This window comes from Fulmarus glacialis, unplaced genomic scaffold (assembly GCF_000690835.1).
Source record: "Fulmarus glacialis isolate BGI_N327 unplaced genomic scaffold, ASM69083v1 scaffold5405, whole genome shotgun sequence".
NCBI lineage: Eukaryota > Metazoa > Chordata > Aves > Procellariiformes > Procellariidae > Fulmarus > Fulmarus glacialis.
Window position 1 is genome coordinate 1 of NW_009213502.1, and position 18,355 is coordinate 18,355.

General features: G+C 36.0%; 1 protein-coding gene across 1 annotated transcript in view; it reads right to left on the bottom strand.

Annotated features, from left to right (window-relative positions):
• Window positions 1-3,642: 3,642 nt before the first annotated feature.
• ARFGEF2 (ADP-ribosylation factor guanine nucleotide-exchange factor 2 (brefeldin A-inhibited)) overlaps window positions 3,643-18,355 on the bottom strand; it is a gene marked incomplete at its 5' end in the record, with an annotated part of 29,216 nt that continues 14,503 nt past the window's right edge. Inside the window, 18 exons of the mRNA XM_009578204.1 lie at window positions 3,643-3,819; window positions 5,404-5,521; window positions 6,640-6,778; window positions 7,190-7,358; window positions 8,859-8,989; window positions 9,259-9,373; window positions 9,635-9,689; window positions 9,773-9,911; window positions 10,725-10,860; window positions 11,308-11,437; window positions 11,537-11,667; window positions 12,490-12,650; window positions 13,783-13,955; window positions 14,115-14,266; window positions 14,900-15,069; window positions 15,154-15,194; window positions 16,521-16,620; window positions 17,579-17,726. Of these exons, the coding sequence (XP_009576499.1) occupies window positions 3,643-3,819; window positions 5,404-5,521; window positions 6,640-6,778; window positions 7,190-7,358; window positions 8,859-8,989; window positions 9,259-9,373; window positions 9,635-9,689; window positions 9,773-9,911; window positions 10,725-10,860; window positions 11,308-11,437; window positions 11,537-11,667; window positions 12,490-12,650; window positions 13,783-13,955; window positions 14,115-14,266; window positions 14,900-15,069; window positions 15,154-15,194; window positions 16,521-16,620; window positions 17,579-17,726 (2,385 nt within the window). The remainder of the gene's footprint in view (window positions 3,820-5,403; window positions 5,522-6,639; window positions 6,779-7,189; window positions 7,359-8,858; window positions 8,990-9,258; window positions 9,374-9,634; window positions 9,690-9,772; window positions 9,912-10,724; window positions 10,861-11,307; window positions 11,438-11,536; window positions 11,668-12,489; window positions 12,651-13,782; window positions 13,956-14,114; window positions 14,267-14,899; window positions 15,070-15,153; window positions 15,195-16,520; window positions 16,621-17,578; window positions 17,727-18,355) is intronic.

Here is an 18,355-nt window from a genome sequence, read left to right on the forward strand (position 1 = left end):
CCCATCCCCCCCTCCCAAACCCCTAAAAGTGAAAGCCCCATAATTAAAATCAGTGATGAATTCTCATGTTGTGTAGAGCAGGCTGTAGGTTCACAAGCCTTCTAATAAACTACATGAAAAAACGAGCAACACTTCTTAAAACTTTATTGATTTACCACTTGATTAAAGCATGGAATATAACAGTATTATACATAGTATTTTCATGTAGAAAACTTTACATAGTTTTTAATATTATATAATTTTGGTATTCTCTCAAAAATGTATACATCCATTGGGCAAGGGATGCTCTTTAAATTATTGATATTAAATGCACTTAATATGGAGATCTTCAAAAAACTTAGGCATTTTAAATATGTGAAAACATACATTTTACACAGAAATAACATTAAAGGTGCTGAACAAACAATTTACATATTAAAGGGAGCTGCACTTTTGAAAAAAAAAAATCTTAGTTCTACTTCAGACTAAAAGTTACTTATTTTTAATCTTTCTCACTCTTAATAGTAAGACTGAGCTAAAATTTGGGGGGTGTTTGCTTGTATTAGCGGACATTGTTGTAGATTGTTCTGTTCACAATCCGGAAAGTGAGATATGAGACAGATAACAAACCACTGTAAAAATAATACTTTCTTGTACTGTAAGACACAATAGAATCAACACAAAAGGGAGTTTTTAGGGTTTTCCTCATTAGCATCCTCCCCCTGCCTACCTATTTCCTAGAGGGTTCCCAAAAGAAGTAGTAATAAATATCATGCAGTCTCCCTATTTATACCATTATAGGTAAATCAGTTTACAATTTGTTGCATAACACTACTTTAAAAGTCTAAGAGGTTACTTTTTATTACTCCATGTATTGCACATATGTCTCAATCTCTTCCAGGATATGCTGGCACAGAACCTCGTTCTCAACCATAGTTCCACTAAAGGCAGTAAAACCACCAGAGGCAGGTACAGTCTATGTCAGCAGAGTCAGGAGAAGATCGGAACCAGCAGTGACTACTGCAGGAGTTTTGGCTCAGCATTTTTAGCTTCATTAAGCTAAATTCATTAAGCTTCATTAAGATGTCTATGGGTTATGATCTTTCTGACTGTATAAGGGAAACCAAACAACTGATGTGAATACAACCGTTTCAGGTATTACACTTAACATACCATTCTTATTGCTTTAACATGTACAATCAATTTCAGAAAATTGACAGGATTAAGGCTGTTATAATCCAATTGCATTCCAGTCCCCCTTCTCCTTCATGCACTACAGAGGCTAGGATGTTTTGATGTCACATACCTAATTTCAGCAGTTTATAAATGGTATAAATACAATAAGAGCTTTACTTAAGTAAAAGAACAGTCTCAGAACTAAGGCTGAAGGAAAGGATTGATTAAAGGCCCTTATTCTATATGCAGAGATAGCACAAATGTTGCACATTACTGTAAAGAAAGCCCACAATGCAACTGTAAAGTAATTTAAGAACTGAAAATTAAGAGACTTGTTTCAAGACATGAGTTGTAAGGCTTTCAAAACTGTGAAATACAGAAAAAGCATGCAACTTTAAAGTTTGTGTTTCAATAGGAGATCAGGGTATACATTCAATGAGGCAGTGACACATTCAAAATCTGAAAAATAGAAGTTTCAAATATTTTCTTTAGGACTATCTAGGACCAGAAGAAAAGGAATAGCCTATTCTTACAGATTTAAATAGAATTAAAATAAATACTTCATTTTTACTGTAATTGATTAAGTGATATTACCAGGGAATGAGGAACTATACTAAATGCAACACAGAAGGACATTCCAAATGCATCAAGTTAAATACCAGCATTGCTTATTTTTCAGTCTTTTCCTATTTTAAAATATAGCCATATATTCCCTTCTACTAAATATTAGCGTATAGATTTAATCCAATGGGCATTTAAAAGTTAAAGAGCCATAACCACAATTTATTTTTCTTTGGTTAAAAATAAAATGTAAAATTAAAAATGTGAAAGCCTTATCACTACTATTGACTGCAAAACCATTCCCAAACAATGCTTATACAGAAGCCAATTTACTGAAGAGCACCATATGAACCCTTTGGAAATAGCTCACCAAAAAAAAAAAGCCCAACAGCTCCGAGTGTGGAATATCCCAAGACAACCTCAACTACGGCCACCCTACCAGGAAACTCAACTTAAAAAGCAAAACAACAGGTTAAACCCTTAATACCATTCATGTAGGTTGTTGTTTTGTTTGGGTGTTTTGGTTTTTTTTGATGGTTTTTTTTTTTTTTTAATACTGTTCTATTTTACATTTGGCTAATATGGATAGCACAGCAATTAATATAACACCCTTGTTTACATTATTTTAGGAAGTGGAACCTCTCCTCTCATCCTGCCATACTCTTCCAGTTTAGAGAAGTCTTAAAACTTGAAATTAAAATTAGTTCAAAAGGACAGACCTCAGCCCTGTATAACTTCAACTGTAAACTGGCATTCCATCATGGAAACAGTTGTCACAGAAAACCAATGCATTTTGAAGAAAGAAAGAAAAATCTCTAGGGCAAGCAAAGCTGTAGTGTTAAGTCATGTTTGCCTCACAGATACCAATACCTTCAAAGCATGGAAATTTAACTCTTACAGTACATGAATGAACTTAAGTTTAATTTTGCTAAAGCAGTTTCATGGGAATTCAGTTTTCTTTTAGATCACAATAGGAACTAATAATTGAGAACAAAAATCATTTGCACAAAAAGACAAATCAGAAGTTGCAGATCTGCAGTAAAAAGAGACAGAACCTGATATGTATCAAGGACAGGACTTCTTGCTAAACAGACACAATTACTACTAAATACATTATAGTCAAGGGTAAAAAGGGTGGTTTTATTTGTTCTGAACCTTGTTTTTAATATTACTGTATATGCTCTGTCCATCATCTGGCAACGTATGAAAGTAAATGGAAAGTTTAAAAGTTGTTTTTAAATGCCTCTAAGTCAAGACTAACAAGCTAACTAAAGAGGATGCTATTGTGTGCTCCTGATGTAAAGCCTTCCATAAAAACAAAAATAAGTCTCAGAAGATGAGCACTGATATTAAAGTTTTAAAAATGACTTGCTAAACAGGAGGAAAACCCTTTCCTCAAATACCCTACAGGCTGTCCACTTCAAAAAACTGTAACTGCCTCGTCCAGTCATATACACACAAAGAAAAACCCAGAATGATCTTAGGTGGTCATTAGCCACTGCAGTACAGTTTATTATGAATACATGTGCTAACATCACAAGGCTATACAACTATATTCATTATTTCCAAGGGGCATAGTTTCTATTGAGGAATCCAGCTGATTTATCAGATTTAGCTGGGATGCAAGACTGAACAACTGATAAAAGACCAGAAGAGACAGACTTGATCATAAGGATGACTAGCATTGAAACAAAGAGACTTTACATCTACTGTATTAATTCTGTAAGCAATAATTTAAATAAAACTGCTGATAGTTTTGTAGGATGGACAGAACAGGATTTTTTTTCCTCCTCCCCAAATGCCATTGTGGTAAGAGTAACTTGTTGCTGTGTTGATACACCAGGGTCCCATTTTTCCCCATCCACTTTAATCCGTATCTGGAACATAGCTTTATGTACAAGCAGAAGTAACCAACCCTACTTAGGGCTACCATGAAGGTAAGCTCATCCCAGTTGTCCGTATCTGCTCCTCTGTTATGCAGATTTTGAACACAACACCTATACGTAGGAAGAACTTCCGTAGCACAGCTCGAAGCTCAGGAATCAGGTCAAATTGCATGATTTCACACAAGTATGGATAATATGTTGAAGCATGTGCCCTAAACTATCAAAGAAGATACGAAAAAAGAATGTTATTCTCTATTACTATAGGAAAGTGCAGTTTTTCCACATTCATGAGTACACCAACTTGATAAAACACAAGGTCTCACGCAATGAAAGGCCCCCCCTGGATGGCCAAAGGACCATCAAGACCAGTACCTGTTTTCCACAGCAGCTTTAGCAGATGCCTACAGGAAACCATACGCAGAGCATTCATTCATTTGGCATTACTTCCCTAAAATAGAGTCAGACTATTTTGTGCCTCAGGGATTTCTCAGGCTAGAGGTGGTATCAGGGACTACTTGTAGAAACGCCCCCTCTGATGTGAATTTGTCCAGTTGCTTCTCCAGCCTCTTTAAAATATCATCCACAATACCTAACAAAGCCTTCCACAGCTGAACCAGCATGTGAAGAAGTATCTCCATTATGTGTTTGTTTGGGTTTTTTTTCCTCTCCAGTGACTTGCCATCTCCAAAACTCTCATTCACCATCTCTTCCAGTATAAGAATTAGCAGTCCTTTCCCTCTATCCATGCTAATGATGACTTTATGCACCTCTCATTTTTACTTCTTTTCCAGATAAAATATAACTGAGTAAAAGTCTGAACTACATACAGTTCCATATATGGGAACCAGTCCATATCCCTTATTCCTGTTACACTCTCTCAACCCTTTTCCTTATTCAAGATGCAAATTTGTCATGAATTTACACAACAAGAAATACATTTTGTCCTTTATTCCTTTCCTAATAATGCTCAGTATTAGTTAAGGGAAAGTTGATGGAACACTTTCACCACAGAACTTTTATAATAAAAAGATACTGGGATTGTGTACTAAGGAACAGCCACCTCGCCATTTTACCTACAAAGAGTTAAGATTATTCTCACAACACACCATAACCACAGGGACATCACTGAATTGCTACTAAATGGTAAGCCAAGTCACCATTACTATGAATTTCTTAAAATATTGGTAAATTGCAATACAACATTGCAGACTACACAAGAGTGAAGTGAAATGACACACTTTGCAATACAGGACAAAAAAATACACCAGGAAAAAATACCACACTTTAAAACAAGATGAAGTTCAACAGTATTGGAAAGTTGAGGGGAAAAAAAAAAGTAAGCAACTTCCAGAAGCTTCTCTGCATGTCCTGATGTACTGAATATTTACATTCACCTTTTCCTGAAGAGGGCCGAGATCCTGAAAATTATTTTTTTGCTATCACTGTCAAGGAACCAGAATTCCAATTTTACAGTAGTGAAATTTAACTCTACCATTCTGTGCAGCTGTAATACAGCACAAGCCCATCCTTTATTGCACACTCGTTGCGCTTTTATATGAAAGATCTGCAGTAATTCTATCAATATTTCTATACAACTGTGAATTTCATGGATGCAGTCTGATTTTTACACGTGGAATGCTTGCAAAAAAATGGAGATGTAACAATTGCTGTATTTCAAGGAGAATATGTGAATAAGTGAACTAGCCACCTTGCAATACAGGTAATAAAGACTAAATTCAACAGAAGCAGAAATGAAAAAATACCTGAGAGCAAACAGACATGACTTCCAGCCTGTTCTTACCTTTTCATCACTGATTTTCAGTGTTTTTGTTAAAAGCAACAGCAATAGATTGGTCCAAGCTTCTCTGTGACTTTCTGAGTTCACGGTAATAAAATATGCCAGGGCTTCACTGCATACACTAAAGAGATGACACAGTTCAGACAAACCATAAAGAAAACCTAGAAAAAGTGTTTATAATATGCACTGTTTGTCCTCTCATAGTGTATTTTGTTTTCAAGTAAGATGCTTTTCCATGGGAAAGTTTTCAATCACACGCGACAACTTTAATTACACAAATGTGTCTTGATGATTTTTCTGTTACAGTAGTTGTTACAGATAACTGAACTGAAATAGTTTTCAAGTTGTCAACAAAGAACCATGGAGTCAGAGGTGGGAAAGTCTGATTTTCCTCATAAACATTCTGTAATTAAAGTGTTGTCACCTTCAAGCTGCAAACATTATTTCCTGATCCTTATATTAGGGCAGCTTAGGCAACAGCATCATGAAAGATTTCTCTCTCCAAATCTAGACTGTTTTAATGAAGATCTGCAGAGCTCAGCATCATGGATTAAAGAGGGATTACTATTGTATTAATAAATTTTTGGTCCTGTCAACACAAGGTACAAACTGTACCACTTACTATGGCTTCTTTGGGGCACTATTTTAATTAAAGAGGGAACAGAACCTCCTCTTTTACACACCAAAAAGATTAATATGTCCGTAGATGCTGACAAATCAAAATGCTACTGAAATCCACTGCATTAATACCAATAGCAAGTTTAAGAGTTCTTTACATTTGATCAGAGATTAGTACTCTGAACTTTTATGTACCAACAACTCACTTTTCAAAAAAAGGGGAACATAATACCTTTTTATATTTATTTAGTATAATTTTCTATGTTTACTTAAGTTTCAGATATACAGCAGTTTATACTGCACTCTGTTTAGATTACTGTATCCTATTATACCTCTAAATATTATTATGTACTCAGATGTGAGAAGTATTCATACACCACCACTTTTGTAAAGAAAAGCTTATGTCAGGCAGGAAGGTTCTTCATTTATTCCAAGTAGATTGCTTCCTTATTGCTAAATTAACTTTTAATAAAGAATGGTCATCTCTCTCTCTCTCTCTCCCTCTGTATCTTCAAATACTCTGCACGCTCTGCTCAACAAGTTAAAACAGAACATTTGTATCCAGGGATGCACCATACTGGCTGAAAACAGAACACACCAGAACCAAGCTGATACTCTTACCTAAGCAGTCGTTGTTGTATAGCATCCCACGAGTCTCGGCGGTTTTCATCCACATACATTCGAAAGAGTATTCTCAAGCAACAAGCCAAGCTGCTGGTCTCTTGTTTTAAAAGATTGGGTTTTGATTTACCCTTGAACCCTAGAAATCAGTTACACATAACGAGAGAGGGAACATTCACATTTGTAGTTACTAGCCAAGAGGTAAAGTTTATCAACAATACCTCCACTAGTGAACAGTAATGATTTCTTATCCAGATAATATTTCCTCCTCCTTGATTCTGACTGAGATCTAATCTATTTATAAAGATATTTAACTACAGTTAGTACCAACTGTGTAGTACCAACTGTGTAGCTCTACTGTAATCAAAAAAGCAGATAATTTAGCAAACAGAATTCCTCTCAAGTTATCAGGAAGGAGACAAGTAATAAAAGCATGCAAGACTGCCAGATTAACTGTAGAGATTATTGCAATGGTATACTTTTGTATCTCGATAGCTAAAGCTATAAATGAAGCTCAGTATTTTTATCAAACTAAAAATAAAAGCCTCACCTGCTCTCCATAACACAGTTCGCTGTTCATAATTTGAATTAAACGCTTTTGAAAATGAATGAGACTCTTGCAGACAGTCTAGTAACTTAAAGAGGTGATGTGAAGACATGTATTTATACATTCCTTGGTCTTCTGTGTCAATGTGGATATCTGCATCCAATGCATCCCGCTAAGGGGGAGTGGGGAGGGGGCAGGGACAACAGGGAGAGGGATGGAGAGAGAGGAGTGTCAATAACATTCTTTTTAAATAAGCTTAAGAGACTTTGATACTTCACAGACTATATACCACTAACTCCAGATTCCATTTTTAGGTACAAGTGAAATATTAGTAGAAATATTAGTGCAGTACAACACAGCAGAATGGTCCTGTCAAATATCAGAGTTGTACTCTGATCGTGCCCCTGTACTGGGCCCTGGTGAGGCCGCACCTCGAATACTGTGTTCAGTTTTGGGACCCTCACTACAGGGACACTGAGGTGCTGGAGCATGTCCAGAGAAGGGCAACGAAGCTGATGAAGGGTCTAAAGCACAACTGTTATGAGGAGCGGCTGAGGGAATTGGGGCTGTTTAGCCTGGAGAAAAGGAAGCTGAGGGGAGACCTCATCGCTCTCTACAACTACCTGAAAGGAGGTTGTAGCGAGGTGGGGGTTGGTCTCTTCTGCCAAGTAACAAGCGATAGGATGAGAGGAAATGGTCTCAAGTTGCGCCAGGGGAGGTTTAGGTTGGATATTAGGAAAAATTTCTTCACCGAAAGGGTTGTCAAGCATTGGAACAGGCTGCCCAGGGAAGGCGGTTGAGTCACCATCCCTGGAGGTATTTAAAAGACATGTAGATGTGGTGCTTAGGGACATGGTTTAATGGTGGACTTGGCAGTGCTACATTAACAGTTGGACTTGATGATCTTAAAGGTCTTTTCCAATCTAAATGATTCTATGATTCTTTTCAGTAGGATGTTTTAAAAGAGAGAAGTTATGATCTATCCTAGTTATTGATAAGAAAAAAGAAAAAAAAAAATCAAGAACAAGGGAAGAACCTCCCTTATCAAGGCATAAGAAAGTCATAGCAATCAATATAGAACATTTCCTCTCCCCTAGGAGTTGACTGAGTAGGTCTGTTGAATTCTGAAAAGCATCCAAATGAACCCCAAATATAGTGCAAGTTTAAATGTTGCAGTGTAGAAATTCCCCATTTTTGGCTAATGTCAAGTTTCATTAAAATTGGTCAATATTTTTAGCTAATTTCATTAGGAATGTAACTATACCATCCCTAAAACACTACCTGAATGCACTAGCCCAAACTTCTAGCCTAGGGCTTTATTAACATAGTCAAGCAAGAGCTACCTTGCACTATTCCCTAGAATCAGAATTTTCAGGGACAAGGACCTCTCCGAGGCAGGTAATGAGTTAAATCTTGACCATTAACCTTGCTAAAGTTCAACTTCTGCATCTCCTCCTGTGTAAACACCTAGAGGCTGCGCAAAGCCTCAACTGTGACTAAATGAAGATACTCAGGTTAAACAACAACAAGGAATGCTCACCCCAAAACCAAACAAAAACCCATTCTTGATGAGCATGCGTTTATTATAGAAACAATGATAACACATTATATTGATAATAAAAAGAATGGTACTCTACTGCCACAACAAGATTATAAATAAGTCTGATTGTACCTGAGCTGCAGCCATATGCTCAGCATCTTCCTTCTTGCTTGTTGCTGGATAGAACACTATATTATCAATGGTCTGTATCAATTCCAGCTGTACCACACATTTTATAAGGAGGCCAGCAAATAGTTTCTGGTCTAACGAAATGGAGTAACACAAGTTTCAGAAGCAAACATGACAATTCACTTACAACAAGCTAGCAAAACACTACATTACCATTAGCATTTTGATATTTAGTGATGCTGTGAATTATCTCATAAACAGAAAATTTCTCTGTAAGCCAGAAACACAAGTTGTGAATATGTACCCCAAGTTTAAGTGCCCAAAAACTTTCTCTACAGAACTACAGAAGTGGACTAAGAGTGGCTATAAAAGTTTATTAAATGAACTTGCATGTTTTCCTTACTTGTATAAGGACCACCTTTCCAGCTCTCATCTGTTGGATTTGAAAATTGACTTTGTCCTCTTTCTGAAGCATTTTTATCCATGCTGCTTAAAGACTGGTGATCTAGGTCTAAATCCTAGAAGAGAACGCAGAAGAATTCTAGCAATCCAAAACACTAACTACCAACCAGCTATCAGTTTTCAGATGACTTCTCTAATCTTAGATGCAAAGGCTTCCTGCATCTATTCTTTATATCTTATTTTACAATGACACCAAATACAAGCTAATGTCCATTCCAGTACTTGCTGTCAAGTGTATTTACTACAATAAAATATTTTGAAAGCTAACCTAACACACAACCCTTCAAGTTAGTTTGTTGCACTGAATTAACTTTTACCAAGTGTTTTTCAGCTGAATCTTCCTCCATTCCCGCAGGCCTCCATGTCAGCAAGCTTCACAAAGTTAAAAAAAAAAAAGGTAAATATTGTTGCACTGGAATTGGGTATTAGTATGAGAATTAAGTTTATGAACTTACACATGAGGAATAGTAGTTTTGAAGATATCTAGCATACAATTGCATGTCTGGCCCCAGACTTCAGGGCTGAATTTCTGTCCGTTTAGTATTACCAGGTTTTCTAGGCAGTTTGTACCTGATCGAGCCAACTGCTCATTATCTATGAAAGAAATGTTCCATATTTATCAACTTCTACAATATCAATAAAAACTTAAGCATTCTCTATTACTGCTCCATTAAACATTTTTACCAATATTGTGAAATGCAAGGTATCTTAGCTTAAAGCCTACTTATAAAGTATATTACAATAATATCAAGCTTAGCACTGAATTAAAAAAAAATGGTGTTTAAAAACAGACTTCATGAGATTGAAATCCAAACAGGGAAGACAAAGGACAGGAAAGAAGCAGAAAGGAAGCATACAGCAAGACAAGGGAAGGAAAAGCACCAATTAGAAACTTATTATTTCCTGCGAGGTAGTCCCCCAACATTCCATGCCAGCAATAAGCAGGATTTCAGGCATAAGAGTTGGAGCCCACAAGAAAACACATTCTTTAGAAAGTTGTATCTAAAAGTATTAGACGGTTGAGAGAAAGGGGGGAAAGGGAAAAAAAAAGAAAAAAATCAGAATGGATATATGTGTGTATCTCTCTCTCTCTCTCTCTGTAAATAAATGAGATATTTTATCCATTTAGCCAAATGGAGAAAGGTTGTTGGCAGAAGATTAACAACTCTTTAAAAGCTTTTGCTCTGTCACAATAGCACCATAAACACGTTATAAACACATTAACAGAAGAGCTGCCTAACTGATTAAATAGAATGATGCTCAAATATTTAAGATACTGCATCCATCTATTACATAACATTGTCCTAATGGTAGTTTTATTCTTCCAAAATTCAGTTAACTTTCCCCTTGTTAAGTAATGAGCATTTAAAAAATACATTAATCAGAAGATACAAGTAAATAAGCTACCTTGTTTTACACACCAGTGTAACTGTGCAAGTATGTCAGGAAGAAGGATCTCGTTTAAAGCTTCATAAAATTGCGTAAATACATCACAGATTGCATAAAGTGCATGGTTGCATGTAGTGGTCATCCATTCAGATTTCTATGAGAAAAAATGAAAAGTCTTTGTTTTTATGTGAGTCCTTCTATGATGATATCACTTGGCTTATCGATGGCTATTCAACAAAGGACATAGCTCTGAGGAAAGGAGTAGAATTTAGATAAAACTAAAAAGCCTCACTACTATAGATGTCTTGTCAGAAGCATTTAGTTGGCCACATGAATTACTGTTCAGAAAACTATACATTTTCACAACAAACTGTGAATATTCTCCTTGAAAATATTCAGACAGACAGGTCACTAGATACTATGACAAGTTTCATACATACCACAGAATACAGCAGAATACAACAACGTATCATTATGTTTGGGGCAGTATGGGGTGAGAATACACTGAGAAGACAAACAATACAAACTGCTGCCTTGATTGTTTTAGTTCTTAAAAAACAACTCTAACATTTGCTTGCTTCTTGGGTTTTTTTGGTTTTACCTCTGTTTGTTGTTCAGGGAGTTTCATGTTGTCAAAAATCCGAAACACAATTCTGAACAGATCTTGCCACCAGTGCTTTTCAAAGGTATGGCCATAACTCTTCATTATTTCAAACATCACTGTTAAGCCTCTATAAACAAACCCAAACAAATAAAGGAAAAGATGTTAAAATGCGTACCTGTGATCTCTTCACTAACTGAATAAAAAAAGAAAAGAAAAGCATTATTACCTTGTTCGAACATCTAATTTGCAACGATTGATGATACAAGAAAGTTCAAATAAAATGGGAAACCATCCTCTGACCCATACTCTGTCCCCAGGAGCAACATTCATGTCATCACTTGTGTATTCTCTTAATACCTTGGAGATGGGCAGGAAGAAAAAGATTAAAAAAAAAGTCAAAAAACATCTTTAATTCTGGCAGATTTAGATACTTCTAGTGGCACAGACAGACTTGAAAACTTATCTTAGTTTCTACCATAACACTCAAATCCTGTAAAATATAAGTATAAATCTGAGACATATCTATTTGTGAAAACACTGGGAAAAAAAATGGAAAATAAATACTTAAATCCATTTTACTTAAGTCCTGCTAAAGGCTTTACAAGTTGCAGAGGTTTGGACTTTAGGAAGCAAGTTTAACAGTGACAGGCAACAACGATATAAATATAGGTAATAAGGAAATCTAAGTTTGGCATAAATCAATTCTACACTTTTCTAGCATATTGGACACAGCACGTGCATCTTGCAATGGTAACATGCAACTGCAATCTAACTCCAGGCTCTTCTCAGCAAAGTGGTTATTATATTAAGTATTCACACAATAGACCGGTGTAGAAAAATATGCATGTTTGTAACCAATTTAACTAGATATAATTAGGGTGATAGAACAGGAAGTATTGTTTTCCAGGTCATCCTAACGCTATAAAAAAAAAAGGACTATTTCATTCAGTTATTTCCAATTTGGACTGATGAGACTTAATTTTTTTTAATTAGTCCTAGTTTACTGCTTACATAATACCAAAATGACTCCTAATTCTGCATAAGCTTTTAATACAAACACTTGCTGCTGGGAGACTGAAGTTTGAGTCTGAAAACTCTTTCTTAGTTACAAGATTAGTCTCAGTTTAATAGCGGAAGATAGTGTAAGAATACACAAGGGTAAAAATTAAAAGAAAATACCTGTGGCCTTTCAGAAACGTATTTTGCACAATACCGAATAAGTCTAATAGCTTCCATGCTGGTGTCCGGAAATGCAACATTACAGGCAAATTCAGAAAGACATTTTACTGCATCCTGAAATGAGTCAATTGCTGCTGGAAAGTGCTGTTGAAAAATATTTGCTGTGAAGAACAAACAAATACATTTTTTAAAATTTACTGATACTGAAATTTATAGATAAACTGGCATTGATCTACAGATGTCAGCCATGGTATACCACTACCGAATGGACAAACATGAAAGGGCCAGATCTTCTAGATTAAATAGGGTTCTCTGTCTTTCCTTGTATTCTTCCCCATCTCACCCCACCACCCAAATTTGTCAGCATCACATTTTCTCAGGTTGGATAATTACCAATTTTATAATCTAGGATTATTTCATGGCTTCTTACACGGTTCAGTTTCCTCCCACAGCATATGCAACCCAAAGCTCTTAAAATATTTTGAGAAATAATAGGAGTAAAGCTTGATGTTAGCTTCCCTGCTGTGAATGAAGTTACCTAAATTTACCTAAATTATGTAAGCCTGTAATTATTCATATTCTGTAGCAAGAGAGGAAAAAGCAGTTAGATTTCAGACTTAAGGAACAGATTAAATACAAAACAAATCCAACACATACAAGCTTTTGAACAAACTACAACTCCCAAGACCTATGCAATTCAAGTTAGCAAAAAAAGTTTTGTTACTATTTGCATTTATTAATACTGTCCATAGCTCTTTTTCCCCATGCTATTTAATGGGAAAGAGGGCAGTTTCAGGACATTTAAGAAAGCTACAATCAATACTGAAGGTCCATTTCAAGCATATTTGAATTGGTTGTCTTCCTTTGAAAGTGGCAGCAGTATGTTGTTCAAATATACTTTTAGAGCAGGTAGGCTGTATGAACTAAACTCTGGAAGCAGTCACATATCAGCGTCACAAGCTTTATGATCCCCACCATATAATACTGAATCAGCATGAAGTTTGTGAAATGTGTTCCTTAATCCAAAACAACTTATTGTGACAGATGAATCTTATTTAATCTATTCCAAACTTCCAAAGTTCTATAGCAGGATATCTGAATCTAGTTTTTCCTGTCCATAGCAATCAGGAGACTTAACAGGCAAGACCTAGCTGCAGAGTTTAAGCAGTCTGGCTGCAAGATCTTGTGTTTATTTACCTGGAAATACAAAAGTCTTATTCAGATGGGCCTTTTAAACCAGAATCATAGCAGCTAAGCTAATTTGGGTACTTGCATCTGTCAAGCATTACTTACTAACTATGTGTGCTGTAGTTTGAAAGGCCAGCTCCACAATATTCCCATCATGGTCTGACGCTGCTTGATGAAAGACTGCAAAAATATTCTTCCAGCCTGAACGAATATTACCAGCTTGAGAGTTCACCATCTGAGCAATACAGCGTATTACCATGTCCCGAATAGTTGGAGATCTTAAAAAAAAATGGAAAGTAAGGCTTTCGTAAGTGGCACAATTTTACATTGGCACAAAGTAACTGTGCCACTTCCATTTACACGACAATCTAACCCACACCAAGTAACATCTTTAAGTAGGACTAAAGCAAGCTAACAGAAATTTCAGTGAATCACACCTGTTTTTCTTCATAATATGCTCAAAAGGCCTTAGGAAGTCTTTCTGGAAGCGGAAGTTGGCTAACTCTCCCTTCTCAAGAAATTTCATTGACAGCTGCCTTAATGAGTCTACTGCGAAGATGGCAACATCTTCATTAGGGTTACATCCAACCTAGGAAAAAAGTATAATTTCAAACAGTTAGCAGCTAACATATATGAGTAACAAATTCATCATTCAAGTTTCATGTCAGTCCACTAAAAATCACTAGTTTTCAGATATTTAGAAGATAGAGGGTTACTTTCGGAGAGGGCTTTCTCAGTCATTTGATCCAACTAAACAGACTCATGGGTTTTGTATGCAACAAGTGCAGAACTATAATAGCCAGCTAGGCACCAAAAAAAAAATCTTAGGTTAAAAAAAACCCACCCAAACATGGTCCAGTTTCCTAAGGAAAATAACTTGGTTGTTCCAGGATCATCTGTATATATTTTAGAGGAAAACTAACTTGGCATTTGATCAGAAAAATAAGACAATGGCATAAAGAAAAATTACAAATACAAAAATCATATAATGAAGTGATTAAAGATCATTCCCATAAACATTTCCATTTCTATTTCTATACTTCAGAGTTTTAAATAGATGTTTTCTTTAGGCACTTTTAACAAATCTTAGTTTTTTGGTTTGGTTTTGTTTGTTTGTTTTTTTAAATATCACAACCTACACCACTAAGAACATAAAAGGAAAAAGCTGATTAAAGAAGTCCTGCTATTCATGTATGTTCTGTAACTTGATTTTTAAAAATACCTTATTGAAGTGATCTCCAATCACGTGCCAAATCCTTGACCACTGCAGCCTAATACGATTCATGTTGTAATACGATATCTCCACTATCTTCTGCAGGCTGAACATGCGTGGATGGTGTGGGGAAGCCAGCTCATCCATGGAAACAGCACACAGCCATCGGACAAAGTCAACTGAACATTAAAACACACTACTGTAAGTTCAGAATGTTACATTGCAAGAGCTCCTATAACCCACCAAATGGTCAGCATACATACCTATTGCATTTCCATCCAGCCTAGTTGATCCTGTAAATATCCTATGGAACAAATAAATGAGATGCAGTTTTAGCCACGCATCCACAAGAGTCAATCACATCTTAGTGCTGTAGGCAAATGTCAGCACGTCTCCTGGAGGTACTTTACAGCAGACCTCCACGCCATGAACTCTGCAACTGTTTTATTCTTACTCCTTGACAGCAGTTCATGTCCTTCTTCTAGTCTAAGCATTCTCTTCCCTGCTGCAAGTTACAGCCTACTATGCTCCTTCCCCATTGCAGGAAACTGGCACAGGCTCACATTTTTACCCAGGACAAGTAGTGCTGGAACACTCATTTAGGTGACAGTATGTTAAATTTCATAGGGAGAATAAAGAGACATTAAGAAAGCTTTGTTGCAAGACTTTGTTGCTGGATGCCAGCCACCTGCTTGATCTTTACATGGTTCAAGAATACTTAAAGTTGTGGCCGTCAAAACAGATAGCAGAAAGACTATGATGCACCATTGTCCCTTCTTCCCCTTCAGTTGTTCAGCGTCTTGAGAGGACTTCAGACCACTGATTGTGGTTCATACAGAACACTGATAAGTGGAGAATGTTCCCAAATCTTTTAGACTTTGATATGGTAATGGACACATTTATGTTACAATAAATACCACAAGTCGGAATGATTCTACAGACTTGCCCAACAGTTTCAATAATTATAAATAAGTCCCCTTCCAACACATGGTTTATGAAGCATATCTTTAGACAACACTTCAGAAGGACAAATGAGAAAGATAATGACTGGGATAAGAATGTAGTGACTAATGAATAAAGAGCTGAAGAATGGCAACTAAAGAAATGCTGAAATACTGAAGTTCACAAAACCAAAGAAAATTGCATGATTTAATAGAATAAAAGCATTTATTCATTTTGGATACCTGTCCTGTTCAGGTTAAATCAAAGAAAAAAAGAAAGAAAAAAAAGAAACCCAAATACACTGAATACACACACAAAAGTTAAACAATTATCAGACAGATTTGTACAACAAAAATAGCTAAATACTGTAATACCAGCCTAATTCTGGTCTTCACTGGCTTACTCCAAAAGAAAAGGCATAAAAACACATGCATACACACAGTGCCCCTTCTCACAATACACTACATTAATTATACTGCTATTTAATGACAGTCTTTCTTTTATGAATATTACATGCCTAAAGAGGTATACTTATTGGGTCCAGAGAAAGTATCTAAGTATCAGCATCTTTCTCACAAAAGAAACAGGCTTCAAGAACAAAAGTCCCTGTCAGAGTCTGCAAATAAAGTGAGGATGGTCAGTAACTTCAACTCACGTTTTCCCCAGAAAGAGATTATATTCTCAGTACCTGTCTACTGCTACCACTACACTCTGTGAACTGGTCTCTCCCACAGACTCTTGAATGCTCGCCATATGCCGTTTATCAGCTCCACTTCCAACGAGGTTACCTGCAATAAAAACCATTAAAAACCAGTATTTAGCATCACGAAATTGTGACTTTATATTAACCCCAACTTTATACAAGTAGACAAAGACAAGTGACTACTGCTTCCAATTAGCTCATAATTTACATGGAGCAGATGGTGCCTTTGTCAGATCTACGCCAGATTATTACAAAATGAAACATCCAGTAAGTAGTATGTTTTTTTTCCCTTAGGGCATTGTGTTTTGACTATCATGTTTATTAAGTTAAGATGATGTAATGCTGTTAATAAAAACTGGAAATGATAGAACATTATTTTAAAATATTAACTCTAAGTCAGATACAAGTAGTTAATGCTGGGCACAGTTCTGTTACATTCAGCGTCATTGTCGTGTATAGCATCAACTCCAGAGTATTTTCAAATTAAAAGGTTTCCTTGATGGTTTTCCAAAGATTAAGGCAACTTGCCTTGTCCCTCTAATTTACAGTTTAAAATCTAAGGTTTGTTTCTTGCACATAATGCAGGAACAATAGGAACTGGAACAGCAAGCCCAACATGCAGAGATAAGAAATTCCTTTGGAAAACCGATTATCAATCATTGAAACATCTGTTAGTTCCTAAAGATAAATGGCTTATGTTTTTACTATTAAAAACAGAGCATAAAAAGAAAGAACCGATAATACTGGTAACAAAACCATGACTTAGTAAGTAGGGTAAAACAGTTTTGACAACAACATGTTCCAGCAAATAAATCTGGAAGAGTTTTGTTAAATAGCTTAACCCAATTACAAAGTTAAAACATATTTGGTAATTACTAATACATCTTGAAATATACGGTTCCATTTTTTTAAGTTTCATTAATCCAATATAGCTTCCCCTGGAAGCAAGTAAATATATTTTAATATCTTATAACATTGAGCTTACTTAGCCATCATACTTACTTATATATGCATCTTGTGAAGTCCAAGATTATTAATCTTACCTAATCCCAGGCCCATAAACTCTTCCCCTCCATATGCATAGCCTTTAATGCTTCCTTCCTTTTCACGCCCAGAGCCAGATAAATACCGAGTTTTCACTCCAGTTCCTATTAGTTGTGCTAGTTCCAGCTGGCTAATACATTTCAAGATCTAAAACCAAAAGATATTTAAACATTGTGGTTCTGGACACCATTATATTTTTATTCCTAACATATATTTATATTTAATATTTACAACCTTCCCAGGTTCTCTAACCTTTAAAACAACTTTGACAATGATAATGGTTTTGATGTAACTGAAACATTACCAATACAACTGGAAATAAAGTTGAGTGATTCATTCAAGATCACCAGCTGCCACAAATCATTCCAATAGGAGAAAAAATAAACAGTACCCAAAAATCTAACTTGGATCTCGCCTAACTACTAGAGGAAACCTTTTTATTACTTCTTACAGCATCAACCTTCAAAACTATAAAAAACTTGAAGTTGATCTTCTAGAGAGTTCATTGTCCCAGGGAGATGAAAAGACTGAATTATTGCAGCTATCACTTTGAGTAACGATGTTCCAACGTAGACAGTGAAAATGCCAAAATTGCGCCTTGCCATCAGCACAAAATTGGCTCTTTCTTCTTTCTTACTCGCCCACTGCAACATCCCTTGGACTGGCACAAGCATTTGTGACAGTATGCTGTAAGCCAGGTCCAAGTAATTCAACAGCTAGAGAACCTTTTGGCTTGTATTATCATGTAGCCAAAGACTATTGCCAGAGAACATAAT